The sequence below is a fragment of the Nycticebus coucang genome, chromosome 3 (genome assembly GCF_027406575.1).
Source record: "Nycticebus coucang isolate mNycCou1 chromosome 3, mNycCou1.pri, whole genome shotgun sequence".
Classification (NCBI taxonomy): Eukaryota; Metazoa; Chordata; class Mammalia; order Primates; family Lorisidae; genus Nycticebus; species Nycticebus coucang.
In genome coordinates this window covers 125,754,895-125,771,352 of record NC_069782.1, presented here as the reverse complement: position 1 = coordinate 125,771,352, position 16,458 = coordinate 125,754,895, and the positions used below count along the sequence as shown (strand labels likewise).

General features: G+C 45.9%; 1 protein-coding gene across 6 annotated transcripts in view; it reads left to right on the top strand.

Moving 5' to 3' along the window:
- The window catches only part of PIK3AP1 (phosphoinositide-3-kinase adaptor protein 1), a 118,541-nt gene that overhangs the window by 95,205 nt on the left and 6,878 nt on the right, over window positions 1–16,458 (top strand). For all 6 annotated transcript variants that reach the window (XM_053583672.1, XM_053583669.1, XM_053583667.1 and 3 more), the window contains 3 exons: window positions 6,015–6,170; window positions 10,587–10,657; window positions 11,727–11,845. In XM_053583672.1, coding sequence (XP_053439647.1) covers window positions 6,015–6,170; window positions 10,587–10,657; window positions 11,727–11,845 — 346 coding nt within the window. The remainder of the gene's footprint in view (window positions 1–6,014; window positions 6,171–10,586; window positions 10,658–11,726; window positions 11,846–16,458) is intronic.

Sequence of the window (16,458 nt, the reverse complement as noted above, 5' to 3'; positions counted from 1 at the left end):
ACATCTTCACTTCTGGCTCTTTTTTCACCCTTCAGAGTTCAGCTGTACCATCTCCTCCTCAGGGAGGCCTTCTCTGTCATTCTCTCCAGAGTGGCCCAGCACGGCTCCGTTCCTGCTCCCTTGCTTCCCTCTCTCCACATATCCCAGACTGGAATTCTCTTATGTTTCTATTCGCATGGTTACAGCCCAACACCCTGTCTCTCTCCTATTGTAACCTCCATACAGGTAATATCTTGGTTGTGTGCTCTGCTGAGACCCCAGCATGTCGTGGGGTGCACTGATGGTGCTCAAGAAGTCTTTGTTGGAATGCTTGGTTTCAATAAAATATTTGGTGACACCATTCATTTATTCCACCGGGCACCCTGACACGTACAGAGACCTAGCAGACACTGTCTTCACCTTGGTAGCTAATCAGTTAGTTGTCTTTTTATTCACTCAACTCTGGTTTTCCCTGCTGTGATCTGTCCCACACACCTTGCACAGTGCTTTGCAGATAGCAGTAGCCTAGCGAATGTTAATGCTTTCAACTGTTTGGGAGAAAAGGGGGTAAGAAGTTATAACTATGACAGAAGGTCAGAGAGGTCACCCTAAGACTTCTGCTTGGGTGTCCAGATTTTTAATTCATGCTGCTGCTAGCTGAGTTCACACTTGTCTGCCCTCCTGGTTGAGAGGAGGAGAGTAGAGAAAAGGCAGAAATTCTGTTTTAAGATCTGCACAGTTATCCCAGGGTCAGATAATAGGGCTCCACATGGTAAAAGGACTGAGGCGCTTTTCAAAAGAAGAGCATAGGCCAGGCATGGTGGCTCAGTCCTGTAATCCTAGCACTCTGGGAGGCCGAGGCGGATGAATTGCTTGAGTTCAGGAGTTCAAGACCAGCCTGAGCAAGAGTGAGGCCCTGTCTCTAAAAACTAGCCAGGCATTGTGGCAGGCACCAGCTACTCAGAGACCTGAGGCAAGAGGATCACTTCAGCCCAAGAGTTTGAGGTTGCTGTGAGTTTTGACGCCACAGCACTCTATGGAGGGCGACAGAGTGAGACTCTGTCTCAATAAAATAAAATAAAATAAAATAAAATAAAATAAAATAAAGGCACAAGATCCCAAATATAGATACCTTAGTTAAATAAAACATGTCAAGGTTTTAGACATAGGCAGCATCAAAAAACCTCAAAGTGGTAGTACATCCAGTGTTTGAAGGCTGGGCACTGCAGTGTTGGCTTCGCATGTGCTCGGCAGTCTGGAGTAGAGAATTGAGCCTTCTGGGTGTCATGACATCCTGACCACCCATCCAGGCTCCACTGGTGCCTGGAGGTGTTGCAACAAGGTAGAAACACAGGCAGAGGGGTAGATGAGTATAGACATGGACCCTAGGGCCAGCAGAGGGTCAAATTCCTGCTCTCTGCTCACCCCAACTGGCGGGAGCCATGGGCAAGACACCTCATTTCCCTGAGCCTCCGTCCTCAAGTGCCAAACAGCAAAAATGAAAGTCCTGCACCACTGGGGTTCATACAAGGATTGAATGAGTTAGGATATAACTGGTGTCTGGCACAGTACCTGGAACATGGAAGCACTCTCAAAACTGTCTGCTTTCATGATGACACAGACCCACACACCAGCTGCCATCTACTCAAGGCCATCCAGAGCAAAGTCAGACCCTAGAATCACAAGTTTTGAGACATCATGGAAGGTTCACCCAAGGGTAATCAGGCTCTAAATAAGTGATTTATACTCATCAGTAGCTACAGTCTGAATTAGAATGGTCAATGTCTACCTTTTCCCAAAGCAGACCCTCTGGGGGCACTTATAGCTCAGAGGTTAGGGCGCTGGCCACATGCTCCAGTGCTGGTGGGTTCAAACCCAGCCCCGAGCCTGCTAAACAAACAAATAAACAACAACAACAAAATAGCTGGGTGTTGTGGTAGGCACCTGTAGTCCCAGCTACTTGGGAGACTGAGACAAGAGAATCACTTGAACGCAAGAGTTTGAGGTTGCTGTGAGCTATGACACTATGACACTTTACAGAGGGCAACAAAGTAAGGCTCTGTCTCAGTTAAAAAAAAAAGAAGAAGAAGCAGACCCTGTGATAAGGAATTTTTGAGGGAGACGGGTGCCAAGCAGTTTTCGTTTTTCTATCAGGGGTTTTAATTAATGTCATAACTGTTGAAAGATTAAACTATATATAATTTGCCACTAAACAAAAATGACTGGGGCCATAAGCAATCTACAGGGGGATGATGTCTCCCTGTCAGTCCCAAGAGCATCCTTTTCGCTTTTTATTCTAATAAAATATACATAACAAAATATAGCATTTGAGCCATTTTTAAGTGTACAATTCAGTGGAATTCACAGTGTTGTGCAGCCAGTACCACTTCCATTTCTAGAACTTTTTCCTTCCTGACAAGTATTTGAGAGCAAATAGCTGGTATGGACTGTGGCTCCAGGGACATGGTAGGGATAGGGAAGGGAGCTGGGGAAGGAGTCTTTGTTGCCCTTGAGGGGCGAGAGAACTGGAACACTTGTACAGAGCTCCTGTCAGTCACACGATTGGTGCAGTCATAATTTGGGGGCTAGAAGAAGCTTCAGGCAATTGGAAATTGGACCCCATACTGCGTGGTGAGGCCAGGGGCATCAGAACATCTGCCAAAGAGAAGGCATCATTTAGAGTTGAGTAAATATGACGCATTAGTTAACTCCATAAAACTTGATTTTGTATGGCAAACTACCTTATAATGACATTCTGGGTTTTCACACGGAGTTCCTTGATGGGCCTCAGGGCTGCTACATGTGTGTTTGTGGGGGTAAGGTAGGAATCTGGGCTGGGAGGCGAGGGTGGGGGGACGGGAGGATTTAGGGCCAATTACTCTGCTTTGGCTGTTGAAGCTCCTTTTAAAAATCTGTCTTCCATGGTGAATTTCTGTTTTCACTGGAGGAAAGAATTCTGCTTCACCAAAAGCAATTGACACACAGTTAACATTGAGTTATATGAAAATTAGGGTTGATGAATGGTATTTCTACTTAAAGGACCTTTTCTAAGAATGTGACTACTCTAAACACAAGGACTGACTCTATTAATTTGGAAAATTCATTTGCTTTAGAAAAATTTTTAACCTTATTTTGGGTTAGAACACCAAGGATCATTAAAAACTGAGACTTTATTCAAAATAACTTGCTCATTTTTCTTCAGCCCCAGGAGGTTGTTTTGCTCTTACTGGGATGGTACAGAGCGTTGAAATCAGAGAAGGGCTGCAGAGACTAGTGGCCTGTTGAAAGCCATTCCCCCTCAGAGAAGACAATCAATATTTGTGTTCTGGGTGTGTCCTATGGGGCAGGACAGAGAACAGCAGGCTTGGTCCCAGGAACTTGGTTTCTGGTCTTGGCTTTGTCACTGAGCTACTTCATGGTCCAGGGCAATTCCTCTAACCATTTTGTGTCTCAGTTTCCTATTTGTTGATTACACCCTACTGGAGAAGTCATCAAGTTCAAAGGAGATATAATAATGCATGTAAATGTACTTTGGGAAAGTACTATGCAATAAAATAATAATTATTATTCCTGGCATTGCACCTTTATTCACAGAATATCAGGGTTTTGTAAACATTTAGACTTGCTCTACCTGATTATTTGAACTTTTGACTTTCAATTTTTTTCCTGTGTATTTTACCTTCCTTCCTTATACTGATTAAGGGTATAACAGTGCCTCCTTGAAGTTACTTAAGCAGATGGGAACTTCCTTTAAAAAGATGATTTTTGAAAAGGTGGTCAAAGCTGAGGGGGAAAAAAGTGTGACACAGGTTTGGGCCCTGAGGTAAGGTGGGTTGCACTCATGTGAGAGGTCCCCCAGCTACATTCTGCCCAGGTAGCTCCAAGTTCCACCACACAGTTGTAACAAAGAGGGCCCCAAGATGTGAAAAAGACCTGCATGCCATGAAGACCTGGGAAGCTGGTTGAACACTAGGATCTTGCACTACACCTGGATGGGAATCTTCAGAATAAGAACATCTTGTGCCTACTCAAAACAATAATCCGCCCTTGAAGATTCTCTGTGCAGGGCCAGGTGTGGTGGCTCATGCCTATAATCCCAGCACTTGGGAGGCCAAGGCCGGTGGATTGCCTGAGCTCACAGGTTCAAGACCAGCCTAAGCCAAAGTGAGGCCTCATCTGGAAAAATAGCCAGGTGTTGTGGTGGGTGCCTGTAGTCCAAGCTACTCGGGAGGCTGAGGCTAGAGAATTGCTTGAGCCCAAGAGTTAGAGGTTGCTGTGAGCTATGATACCATAGCCCTCTACTGAGGGTAACAAAGTGAGACTGTATGTCAAAAAAAATAAAATAAAAAATTCTGCTCAGAATGTTTGCTGAGGGACTTGGTCCACTCCTTCCCGGAACAGCATCTCTGTCCTGTTCCAGCTTAGCCCTACACAGTGGACTTATGCTGCCCCTGGACTCTCAGGACTTCCTGCCACGCCTGTCTCCCTAGAATAATAGGGGCGGGGAAGGAGGTAGTGCCTCAAGATAAGAGCACACAAAGCATTCACCTTCCACTTGAGCTCATGTGGCCACTGTCCCTGGGCTCAGGAAGGTCCCCAGCAGCAAAGAGAAACCAGAGGCAGGAGCTCACCCAACTTTACATTCCCCGAGGAGGTGCCGGGTACCCACAGACAGTTTATTCTGCTCATTAGCAGGAGTGGAAACCTAGGGAGGAATAAAGACAAACCAGTGGGCAGAGCTACACGAGTGAGGAGGTCAGGTCAATGGACAAGGGATTGGATTTCTTTACCACTGATTAGCCTTACTAGTCACAGATGCTTTCACAGGCCTGAAGGACCTCCTTTCATAAACTCTCTGGGTCATTGCTGTCTGTGTGGGTCACCCACCATCCGTCATTCATGAAAGGAGGGAGTGAGAGGCTGTATAAATGCTGGTTTAGAGCCTGGATTCAGGAGCTTGGGTTCAAATCCTGGCTCTGCCACTTGTCTGTTCGACAGGGCATGCGACCTCACTTCTCTGTGCCTTAGTTGCTATTGGGAATGATGGTAAAATATTTCTTGGGTGTTGTGAGGATTAAAGGAGCTAAAAATGTGGAAGCTCTCAGAACTATACTGGCATAGCCTATTGTTACAGTCAGTGATGGCCATGAAGGGGCAGTTCAGAGAGGGGGACTGACTTATTCAAGGTCCACGATTGCTAAGTGGCAGAGCCAGGATTTCTGTAATCACATGTTCTTTTTTTTTTTTTTTTTTTTGTAGAGACAGAGTCTCACTTTATGGCCCTCGGTAGAGTGCCATGGCATCACATAGCTCACAGCAACCTCCAACTCCTGGGCTTAAGCTATTCTCTTGCCTCAGCCTCCCAAGTAGCTGGGACTACAGGCGCCCGCCACAACGCCCAGCTATTTTTTGGTTGCAGTTCAGCCGGGGCGGGGTTTGAACCCACCACCCTCGGTATATGGGGCCGGCGCCTTACCAACTGAGCCACAGGCGCCGCCCGTTTTGTTTTGCTTTTTGAGGCAGAGTCTCACTCTGTCATCCTGGGTAGAGTGCCACGGCATCATAGCTCACAGCAAACTCAAACTCTTGGCTCTGGCAATCTTCCTGCCTCAGCCTCCCAAGTAGCTGGGATTACAGGTACCCACCACACCCTGCTAGTTTTTCTATTTTTAGTAGAGATAGATTATCATCCTTGCTCAGGCTGGTCTTGAACTCCTGACCTCAGGCAATCCACCCGCCTCAGCCTCCCAGAGTTCTAGGATTATAGGTGTGAGCCCGGCTTAATGGAATGTTCTTTCTGCTCCCTGGCATGGCAGCACTCCTCTACCCTTTTCTCTTGTTCCTCCCACCCTGTCTTTGGGGCCCAGCCGGATCACAGCCTTCTGCGGCCTCTTAGTGCTGAAGGGCCTCTCTTGCCCTTCCTCTTTACCTGCTCCCTCCCTTCCCTCCAGGGAGGCAGGTGGAGAGGGAGCGGATGAGAGTGGCAGATGACAGTCTGATATCTTGATGCTTATTCCTTGTTCCTCTAATTCCAGACTTGGAGATCACAGTCCCAATCCGGCACTCACAGCACCTACCTGGGAAAGTGGAATTTGGAGTCTATGAGAGCGGCCCCAGGAAAAGTGTCTTTCCCCTCAGGACGGAGCTAAGAAGGGGAGAATGGAAAACAGACAGTACCTCCAGCACAGCAAGTGAGCAGCTGGCCCGGAAGTGGGGGGAGGTGACTGCAAGGGGTGGGGGTGACTGCTGGGGGAAAGGAGGTGACTGGGGGGGCTTGCTGCTGGGCCCCAACTGATGCCCTTGGGCCTTGGGAAGGCTTTCCTATTCTGAGCCCAAGAGCTCTCCAGTGGGGTCTAGTTTGAGATAAGGAACAATTAGCCTGTGAGGTTTGTGTTTTATCCTGGGAAGCCAGGTTGCATGATAATAATTACTCTTTCCTTTTTCTAAATAGCAAACCCTACTGGTAATAGTTAACTTGTATTGAGCATTTATATGGAATGCTAAGCCTCTTCATAGATTAACTAATGGAATTCTCACAAAACCTTTATTAGATAGGAACTGTCACCTCTACTTACTGAGGGGGAAGCTAGCGAGACCTAGGGCCTTGTCTTAGATTAAAGAGCTAGCTAATATGGTATAGCTGAGATTTGAACTTAGGCAGTCTGGGTCCAGAGCCAAGATTGTTGGCTACTATTCTTGCTGCTTCTCCAATTATGGTAAGGGGAAGGAGAGGGCATGGGAGTCGGAAACATTAGAAAACAATGGACTCAAATTTGAGAGTTTCAGCTTTAAGGGCAGGTTGAGGATCTAATTAGGAAATGTCTTCCTTTCAGCTTGAAAGCTTGAATAGGCATCTGATTGCAACAGACAATACAGGCTGATGGGGGCTTGGTTTTCACATCCAGGGCAGTGTTAGCTGACTCCAGACGCACTGGCTTCACAAGCAGAATAGATTTGTCTCTTCTTTCATATGTTTCCAGTTAACAAAACAGCTAGGAAAGCAATAAAAGAGAGTGAGAAGCTGAATGTTAGGACTCTGGTCTCCTTGAATGTCCGGCAGAGAACCCCAAAATGTATGTTGGAGCAGGAAGGTCATTAACCCAGGAGTTCTTTATCTTTTCTGCATCACAAACCCTCTTGAGAATCTGATATGTGTGAATGGTCTGGATCTGTTTCCCAGACAAATGCGTGCGCACACACACATACACACACTATTTTGCCCATCCACAGGCTTAGGTCAAGACCCTCTGAACTAGTTTCCCTCCTTGCTTTATAGATGGGGCATTTTCAACCCAGAGAGGAAAATAATTTTGTCCAAAGTCACACAGCCAGTCAATGGCGAACATGGGAGTACAATCCAGCTCTTTTCTTTTTCTTGTAGCAGAGCCACAGCCTGTCACATGACCACCTGGGAAGTCTAGACTGGACAGAGGAGAAAACTTTCCCTTACATAGTGGGGACAATAATGTACACCCCCTGAACCCCAGGGCAATTTGAGATTTTTGACAAGTTCAGAAATGGGAGGCTTTTTTCAGGGATCACAGATGGCAGAGAGAACAAGGGGCAGATGGCTGTCTCTCAGACATGTGGGGGAGGAGAGGAGAAGTAGAATCGGCTCAGGGTGAGAACAGAGCATTCCAGGTGGGGCAGGAGAGCAACGGCTGGAAATTTAACAAGACAAATGCAGAGTACTCATTTTGGGTGCAAAGTAATTGAATATGTTTTATGTACTTGTTTAACTTTAGGATAGTATGGTATAAGGACAAGATAGAAAGAATAAACAGTATACTTTTCACCTTGTGCAGTGGTTTATTGTCTAGGGGTGGCTAGCTCATTTGCTGGAAATGTTATTGAATGACAGACCAGTGGATTTTACTCTACTTTGTGGCTATAGTCTGCACCCAGTCCCTGTTAGACAGTTTTCACTATCTATGGCCATGCTAAATCTTAGTGGCTTGCACACAGCCATTTATGCCTGATCCTACAACTTTGGCAGGACTCGGTGGGGATGGTTCATCAGCTTTCATGTGCCATCAGGTGGGATCACTTACACAGCTGCATTCAGTTTTACGTTTGCCTTGGGCTGGAGCGTCCAAGATAGACTCTTCTCCAGGATGAGAGATCCTCTCTATACATGGCCTTTAATTCACAGTCTTTAATTCTTTTTTTTTTTTGTAGAGACAGAGTCTCACTTTATGGCCCTCAGTAGAGTGCCGTGGCCTCACATAGCTCACAGCAACCTCCAACTCCTGGGCTTAAGCGATTCTCTTGCCTCAGCCTTCCGAGTAGCTGGGACTACAGGCGCCCGCCACAACGCCCGGCTATTTTTTGGTTGCAGTTTGGCCGGGGCCGGGTCCGAACCCGCCACCCTCGGTATATGGGGCCGGCACCTTACCGACTGAGCCACAGGCGCCGCCCCACAGTCTTTAATTCTTATGCCAAGAAGATTCAGAGAAGAAATAGTCCAGGAGGACAAGCTTCCATGTGCAAATGGCTTATCAAACTTTGGCTTGTATCACACTTGCTAATGTCATATTGGCCAAAGTAGGACACATGGCTAAGCCCACATGAGGGAGGGCGGGGCCGTACACAGGCTTGGATACAGAAGGGGGTGCTCACTAGAGGTCACTAGTAGTTAGTCTGTCATCTTGAAATTGGTGACAATGATGATAAGTAGCTACTTCCATTACTCAAATGCTTACTAATTGCAGCCCTAATGCCAAGCATGTCACCATGTGGTCTAATTCCTATGATAATGCTGTGACTTTCTAGATAAGAAAATGGAGGTAGAGAGGGTAGGCAACTTACCCTGGGTCTCCCAGCAAGCAAGCAGAAGGTCTGGGATTCATGTCTAGATCTTTCTGTGCTCTTCTCTGTGGGGACATACTGTCTTCCAAATAGAAATAGCTCCCAGGACAGGGAGGGAAAGCGAGGACGGCCCAGCTTTGATCCACCAAATGTCCCCTAACCCCCAGAGTCACACCCTGAAAATAGCACTATTTTTGTTACTGTGCAGCTGTCATCTCTTGGAGCCGTAGAAAAATAGTTGCAGGTTAAATCTAGTTATATCTAAAGAATTCAACCCAGGATATCAGTGTTATGTTTAAGAGAACAAAAGTTTTCATTTTAGAAAGGCTTTTGGGAGAAGTCCGTAGTTCAGTAGGCAAGGGCGCTGGCCACTTACACCGTTTCAAGCCTGGCCTGGGTCTGCTAAGCAACAATGACAACTGCAACAAAAAAAAAAGTAGCCAGACGCTGTGGTGGGGGCCTGTAGTCCCAGTTACTTGGGAGGCTGAGGCAAGAGAATGGCTTGAGCCCAAGAGTTGGAGGTTGCTGTGAGATGTGATGCCACGGCACTCTATCCAGGGGGACAGTTTGAGACTCTTGTCTCAAAAAAAAAGAAAGACTTTTGATCTTCTCTTAGGTTGTTTGTCCCAACTTTCTTAAAGGTCATATTGTACTTGTAGACGGACGGACCTTTCCTCATTCTTCTACCAAATATGGAGGACAGCTCTGTGTATACTGAGCTAGACCGTGTACCAGAGACACAGACACAGAGAAGACCCAGGGTCTGTCTTTAGGGGGCTTGCAATGGATGAGAAGAAGAATAGGAACAGCACAAGTTAGATGCTTGTCTGTTCTGTCTTCCCTGAGGATAGAAGCCTGGTAAGAGGTGGGCACTGCCCTCCCCCTCCCTGGCAAGAGTGAAGATGATGAAATCTGGCGCCAGAGCCTGCTACCAGCTGTGCATCAGGCAGAGGGTGGGGTGGCAAACAGATCATCAGCCTAGAGAGAGGGAGAGTAGGACCGTTGAATAAGCAGCTCAAGTTCAGAGCCTAAGGTTGGGGTTAAAGATTTATGAATGCCATGGGAGGGACAATGGGACCTTATGGGTAGGAATTTTCAGAGTCACAGAGTCAGTGCCCGTGACAGCTTTATACTTCCTGCTAGTGGCAGATATCTTTCAAGAAGAGTATGGTTCATTGTGTCTTTCAGGTCAAGTGCCTGGCCCCTTACTACCCTGTTTCCCAAAAAACAAGACATCCTCCGAAAATAAGACCTATTTATAGGAAAGATAAGACGTCCCCTGAAAATAAGACCTAGCGCATCTTTGGGAGCACACCTTAAAATAAGACACTGTCTTATTTCCGGGGAAACAGGGTAGAAGGTCAGTGTCTACTTGTGTGGTGCATGCCCATGTTTGCTGTGATTCCTAAACATATAAAGAACTGCAGCAATAAAGTTAGTTTGCAGATTTTAGAAATACAACCACACAACTGGGAAACAGAGCACCTCTGGTTCCTTGTCTGTCGACTTGGAGCACTAACATCAAATAGGATCTTTATAAGGATTAAATGGCAATATGTTTTTGAAGCACTTTGCATGTGGTAAGTCTCCAGTAAATAGTTGCTATTAAGCCAAAAATGATCATCAGAATGTGGACCATTTCATTTTATGCTGAAATAAACACTGAACTCCAATGAAACAGAATATAAGATGGCCACATATTGAAGAATCTCAATAATAAGTAAACACTACACTTCTGCTAAACTTCTGTTTAGCCTGAAAGAGTCCACAGTCCAACTGAGTTTGTTTCTCTCCCTTAGGCAGCACAAGTAACCGATCCAGCACGAGGAGCCTCCTCAGCGTGAGCAGCGGGATGGAGGGAGACAACGAGGTGAGACAGGGCTCTGTCTTGTCCTAGGGGTTGTCTCATTGCAAGAGAGAGAAGAAGCCCAGTGAAGGAAACCAGGCACAGAAGGTTGCACGCTGTAGGAGTCCATGTATCTGGACCGTCCGGAATGGGCACTCCCATAGAGACAGCCTGCAGCTTGATGGTTGCTGGGGGCTGAAGGGAGGGGGAACAGGAAGAAACTGCTTAATGGGGACAGGCTTTCCTTTTGGGGTGATGCAATGTTTTGAGACTAGATAGAGGTGATAGTTGCACTGCATTGTGAATGTACTCAATACCACAGAATTGTTCATTTGAAAATGGTTAATTTTATGTTACTGAATTTTACCTCAAAAAATAGAAAGAGGAAGGAAAGAGATAGAACTCCATTCTGACTAGTTGGGCCAATAGGGCATCTGTGGGAGGAAGCTGATGAGTACTTGGGAATACAGGGGCAGAGATGGAGCTCAGGGCGTGGATTAGCAGCAGCGGAGCAGTGAGGATCAGCATGCCAGAGGGAGGCTGGCCCCTGTTCTGAGGACCAAAAGCTTCTTCTCATGCACAGCTGCTTTCCTCTCTCCCTGCACACTGCCTTTCCCTGCCTCTCCACCAGCACAGTGGCACAGCCCCCTTTGAGCAGAGAATAAGTAGCTGCTTACGGTTGAGGCCCCATTCCCAGGAGGCCAAATTTGGGTCAGTGTGTTTACCCGGATCTGGTGACCAGTGGACAAGTAGGGGGGATGTCACATAAGTCACACCAACCCTGAGACTTCTGGGAAAGGGGCAGGGGGCAGGGGTGCACAAGCTCCCAGGTGTGACTGATGTCAGTGGGCCACTCACGCTTTGGACACCAAGTAATTAGAGTTCAGGGGGTTACTGATAATTTGGGCCAGATGTCTTTCTCAATGATTCCAGGAGGACTTAGAAAACTGCCAGGCATTGCTGGGCTGATAAGTTGTGAGAAGCCTTCAGCCAGGGCCTAAGGAGGGATGGGGAGCTTTTAAGGTATGGGTGTCCAGCTATGCTGGTTGCTTAATATGCTTTTCAACTTTCTTTCTTACCCTGTTTGCTGTAGGATAATGAAGTTCCTGAGGTTACTAGAAGTCGTAGTCCAGGCCCCATACAAGTGGATGGGATACCCCCTGCGCCTCTGGAGAGGCCCCCCCGGGTGCCTCCCCGAGCTGCCTCACACAGGTAACCGTTGAAGCTGATAGGACTTGATTTCCTCACTTTCTGAATTCCAGGGGAGAGTCAGATATGTAAGATGATTTAAGAATGAGTATGGAGCTAACTGAAATGCCTGCTTTTGGCACATTTCAGTGTGAATGCTTCATAATTTGAGCAATGCTTTACTTAGTTATAAAAACTTTAGCAAATGCAATATTTCATAGATGAAATACATTGAAAAATATCAACTTTTAAAATAATTGTTATCTGTTTGTCTAGAATTCAGCTCCCTAATAACTAATTTGCCTGTACTGTGGGCACAGTGGCTGTTGGGGGGCAGGAGATAAGAAGGAATTGGAAATGAAAATGCAGGAAAGAGGTAGCATTACATGGTGGTGGCAAGCCTGGCTCACAGCCTGTGACCACTGTCCCTGTCTGGGGTTACATCTCCAGCAGCCACTTGTAGAACTTGGCCAAATTTGGGTCAGTGTGTTTACCCTGATCTGGTGACTAATGGACAAGTAATTTTAATTTTAAATTAAATTAAATTAAATTACTTAAATAATTAAAATTGTTTAATTTTCATGTACCTCAATTTCCTGGTCTATAAAATGGGAATAATAATAGAACTTCCCTACAGAGTCATAAGGTCTGAGATGTTGGCCTATAGTGAGAGCTCATCATTGTGAGTCATTTTTTTTTATGTAGGAGAGGAGGAATGGAGATTTGGGGATGAGCATTAGACTAAAGAGTTTGGCCAGTTTAATGGGCTCTGATGGACATCTTTTTTTATATGGTGTTTAGGCCACTAGTGGAAACTTTTGTGGTCTTGTGGAATAACAGAAAAAGTGGTCAAAGCTAGCTGTGTATCTGCTGATGTGGAAAGGAGCCCTTGGGAATAAAAACCTAGGCTTGTTTTAGGAGATTAATTCATTGATGTTTAAAATAAAATGTATGTGTGTTGGTGGGGAGGGGGATGATAAAGAGGTAAGCTTTTTCTCAACCAGGGTTTTTTTGTGTGTGTTTTGTTTTTTTGGTTTTTTGTCACCTGGGTAGAGTGCCCGGGCGTCACTGCTCACAGCACCTTCAAACTGTTGGGCTCAAGTGATTCTCTTCCCTCAGCCTCATGAGTAGCTTGGACTACAGGCTACCACCACAATGCCCAGCTATTTATGGAGATGGGTCTCGTTCCATCCACCCACCTCAGCCCCTCAGACTACTAGGATTACAGGTGTGAGCCACCCAGACTGGTCCTTTGTTTTTGTTTTGCATTTTGAACTTTTAAAAACTTAGATGCCAGGTGTGGTGGCTCACACCTGTAATCCTAGCACTCTGGGAGGCCTAGGGGGATGGATCACCTCACCTCTCGAGTTTGAGACCAGCCTGAGCCAGAGCAAAACCTCGTCTCTAAAAAAAATTTAAAAAATAAAATAAAAACTTAGATGGAGTTCATCAGTAGAGTCAGTTGAGAAAGTGCAACAAAAAGAAGCCTTTTTTCTGGTTTTCTGGCAGAGAGGCTGACCTGTGCTAAGGATCTTTCTATTTCTCCCTCTGTTACTTACCACTTTGCAGGTGTTCCCAGCAACATTTATGTACTGGCCCTTGCTACTCAAATATCCCTCATGATACACAACCAGGCTTGTTTCTCTGGTGCAGCCTGGAGGCACATGTTAGAAAATCAGTCTTGCAAGGAACCTTCACAATAATCTAGTCCAATCCATTTATGTTCCATTGCTTGAAAACTATTATATATTTTGGGAAAAGGGCTTATCAAGAGTGGTTATGGTAAAGAAATGCTATTATTTGTTGGGAGCTTACTATGTGACCAGTATTATGTTAAATATACTAAATATATTATTTCGTTTAATTCTCTCCACAACCTTGAAGGGTAGATATTTGTTATTTATCCCATTTTGCAGATGTGGAAACTGGGGCTTGAGATTAGGATGAGACTGGCTCTGTGTAGCAAACCTGCTACTCCTGGACCCCAGACATTACGCTATATCTGGCCAAGAAAGTCTAGGTATCAGGGGAGGAGGTCTAAGATCTGAGACCTTTTATTGCCAAAGGTCAAGGAATTTGGAAGCAGTCTAATTGTGCCAAGATAGAAAGAGTTGTCAAACTTGAAACTTTAGCTACACAGATTCTATGGGATTTTGTTAATGGAAGAGAAAAAGAGAACCACCAGGGAAACAGGTTCCAGAAATTAAAGGATAGAAACTGAGATGCCTGTAAATATGTAAATGGAGACAGCAGATGAATTATTTGGGGAGTTTGGGAGCATGTTGTGATAGACATGAGGAGAGAAAAGGAGGAAAACACTTTATGCAGAGGAAATGATGTTTGCAAAGAAGTCTGTAATTGAGAGAATGTGGGGTCTGTGTGAATTTGTGGTGTGAAAAAAGATTTGTGAGTATGAAGTTGTTTTGCATGTATGCAATTTTTATAATAAAATGAGATCTTTGAGCAGAGAATAAACTGGGCCTCTCTCCAAAGTGGCCTCAATGCTTGACCTGCTTACAGGCAGGAGAGGAGGCTGACCTCACTGTCCCCCGTCTCCACTCTCAGATCTGGGCATTGGCTGCTCCAGTTCTGTTGACCCACCAAGGACCACTGACAGGTGCATCTTCCACCCACCCTACTTGTCTCTCTATCCTTATTATCCTGGATCTGGTCCCAACCTCTGCTCACTCTGCTTACTGCCCCAAAGCTGGACTTGCCATCAGCAGACAGACTCCAAGTCTCCATCTCAGCTGTCTCTTTCCATCTGCTTACTGGGATCTTCACCCAGGTGCCCCACAGATATCTCAAACACAGCCTGTGCAAAACAGAATTCATCGCCCCCCACCACCACCACCATTCTCTGCTTCAAGTCACCTTCCTCTGGCACATTTCCAGGCTGAGAGAGTGGCACCATTCCCTCCCTTCCCGGCCCTACACCTGGAAGTTATCCTCATCCTACCTCCTTCCCAGCTTCCATGTCCAGTTCGTCTCTGGGCTCTTTCCATTCACTGCCCTTGGGCTGTCAGATCCATCCTCTCTTCCTTTTTTTTTTTTTTTTTTTTTGGTTGCAGTTTGACCTGGGGCCGGGTTTGAACCCGCCACCTTTGGTATATGGGGCCGGCACCTTACCGACTGAGCCACAGGCGCTGCCCTCCATCCTCTCTTCCTTATGCAAGTGCCTAAGTCATTCTCAAAGGCCCACACTTCTCTCGCTGCCTCCAGGCACTCCCTCCTCCACACTGCAGCCAGAGTACACTTTCTTGAACGGAAATAGCTGATGATGCCATTGCCTGGCATAAAGGGCTTCAAATTTAATCCTGTGTATTTCAATATCCTTTGGCTCTGCTTAGTGTCGAGATCCACCCCTCTCTGTATTTACCTGTGCTCCTCCCCTTAAGAAATCCCAATGAGCTGTGCCGCTGAGTACTCTTTCTTTGTCTAGTCCGTTGTTCCTTTTGCATGGAATGCTGTCTTCCTATTCCCTTCCAATCTCTGCTTAGGAAACTCCTAAATATCCTTCAGGACTCAGTCCAGACATCACCTCCTCTGTGAAGCCTTCCTTGATGTTCCTATGTAGAATGAATCATCATCTTCTTCTGGGTCCCCAAATACATTCCACACGGCAACCCTTGTGTACATATCTGTCTCCCCAGGTGAATGGTGAACCTTGTGAGGAGAGAAACTAGTTTTAATTTTTTTTTTTTGTAGAGACAGAGTTTCACTTTATTGCCCTCGGTAGAGTGCCGTGGCATCACACGGCTCACAGCAACCTCCAACTCCTGGGCTTAGGAGATTCTCCTGCCTCAGCCTCCTGAAGCTGGGACTACTAGTTTTGATTTTTAAACTTTTTCTGCTACCGCAGTGCCTGACAACACACAAAGATGCGAACATAAATGTTCCTGCTATGTGTTCCCCATAGGTCCTGAATGCCCCTATCAAAATTTTCAATATGGTTTTGCCTATTTGTCTGTCTTCCCACAGATGTAGCATCCTGAGGGCTGAATCCATCCTGGTTGTACTTACTATTATATCCCACACTCAGGAATAGACATAGTACACAAATGTTCGCTGAGAGAAAGAAGGCGGGAGGCAGGCTAAATTTGCTCAGGGAATGAATGGCGCCACCTGACTGTCCTTCTACTTCTTCCTATAAGGCCGCGGTGCATAGGGCAGGCTGAGGAGCTGGAAGGAGACCATTCATTTGTTTTCACTGGATAATGCTCAATCACTCAGAACCCTCTCCTCCCAGGATCAGAGAAGGACCTCTTGAGGTTGTCTGTGCTTATCCTTTTCTATTCTGTCTCCCTTGTTCCAGCAGTAGCCCCTTTTCCCCCAACTCTATTGTCATTTCCTTGACCTGTGCAAAACTTGTGTTCAAGAGACATTTAGTAAATATTTACTCATTGATTCTTTCAAGCCTCAAGTAGGCAGCTCAATTGTAGCACCTGACAAAGCTCTCTTTCTTGACTTATTGACTTGCTTCCAAGAGAATTAAATATTGGTTTTACAGCACATACATGGAAATGCCATCTGTAATCGTCAAACCTATCTGTAAATAGACTCACCCTCTTCTTCCCAGAGTGTCATTTAGGACTATTCAAAAACCATCCGAATAACATGGAGGGAGGCTTCAAGGA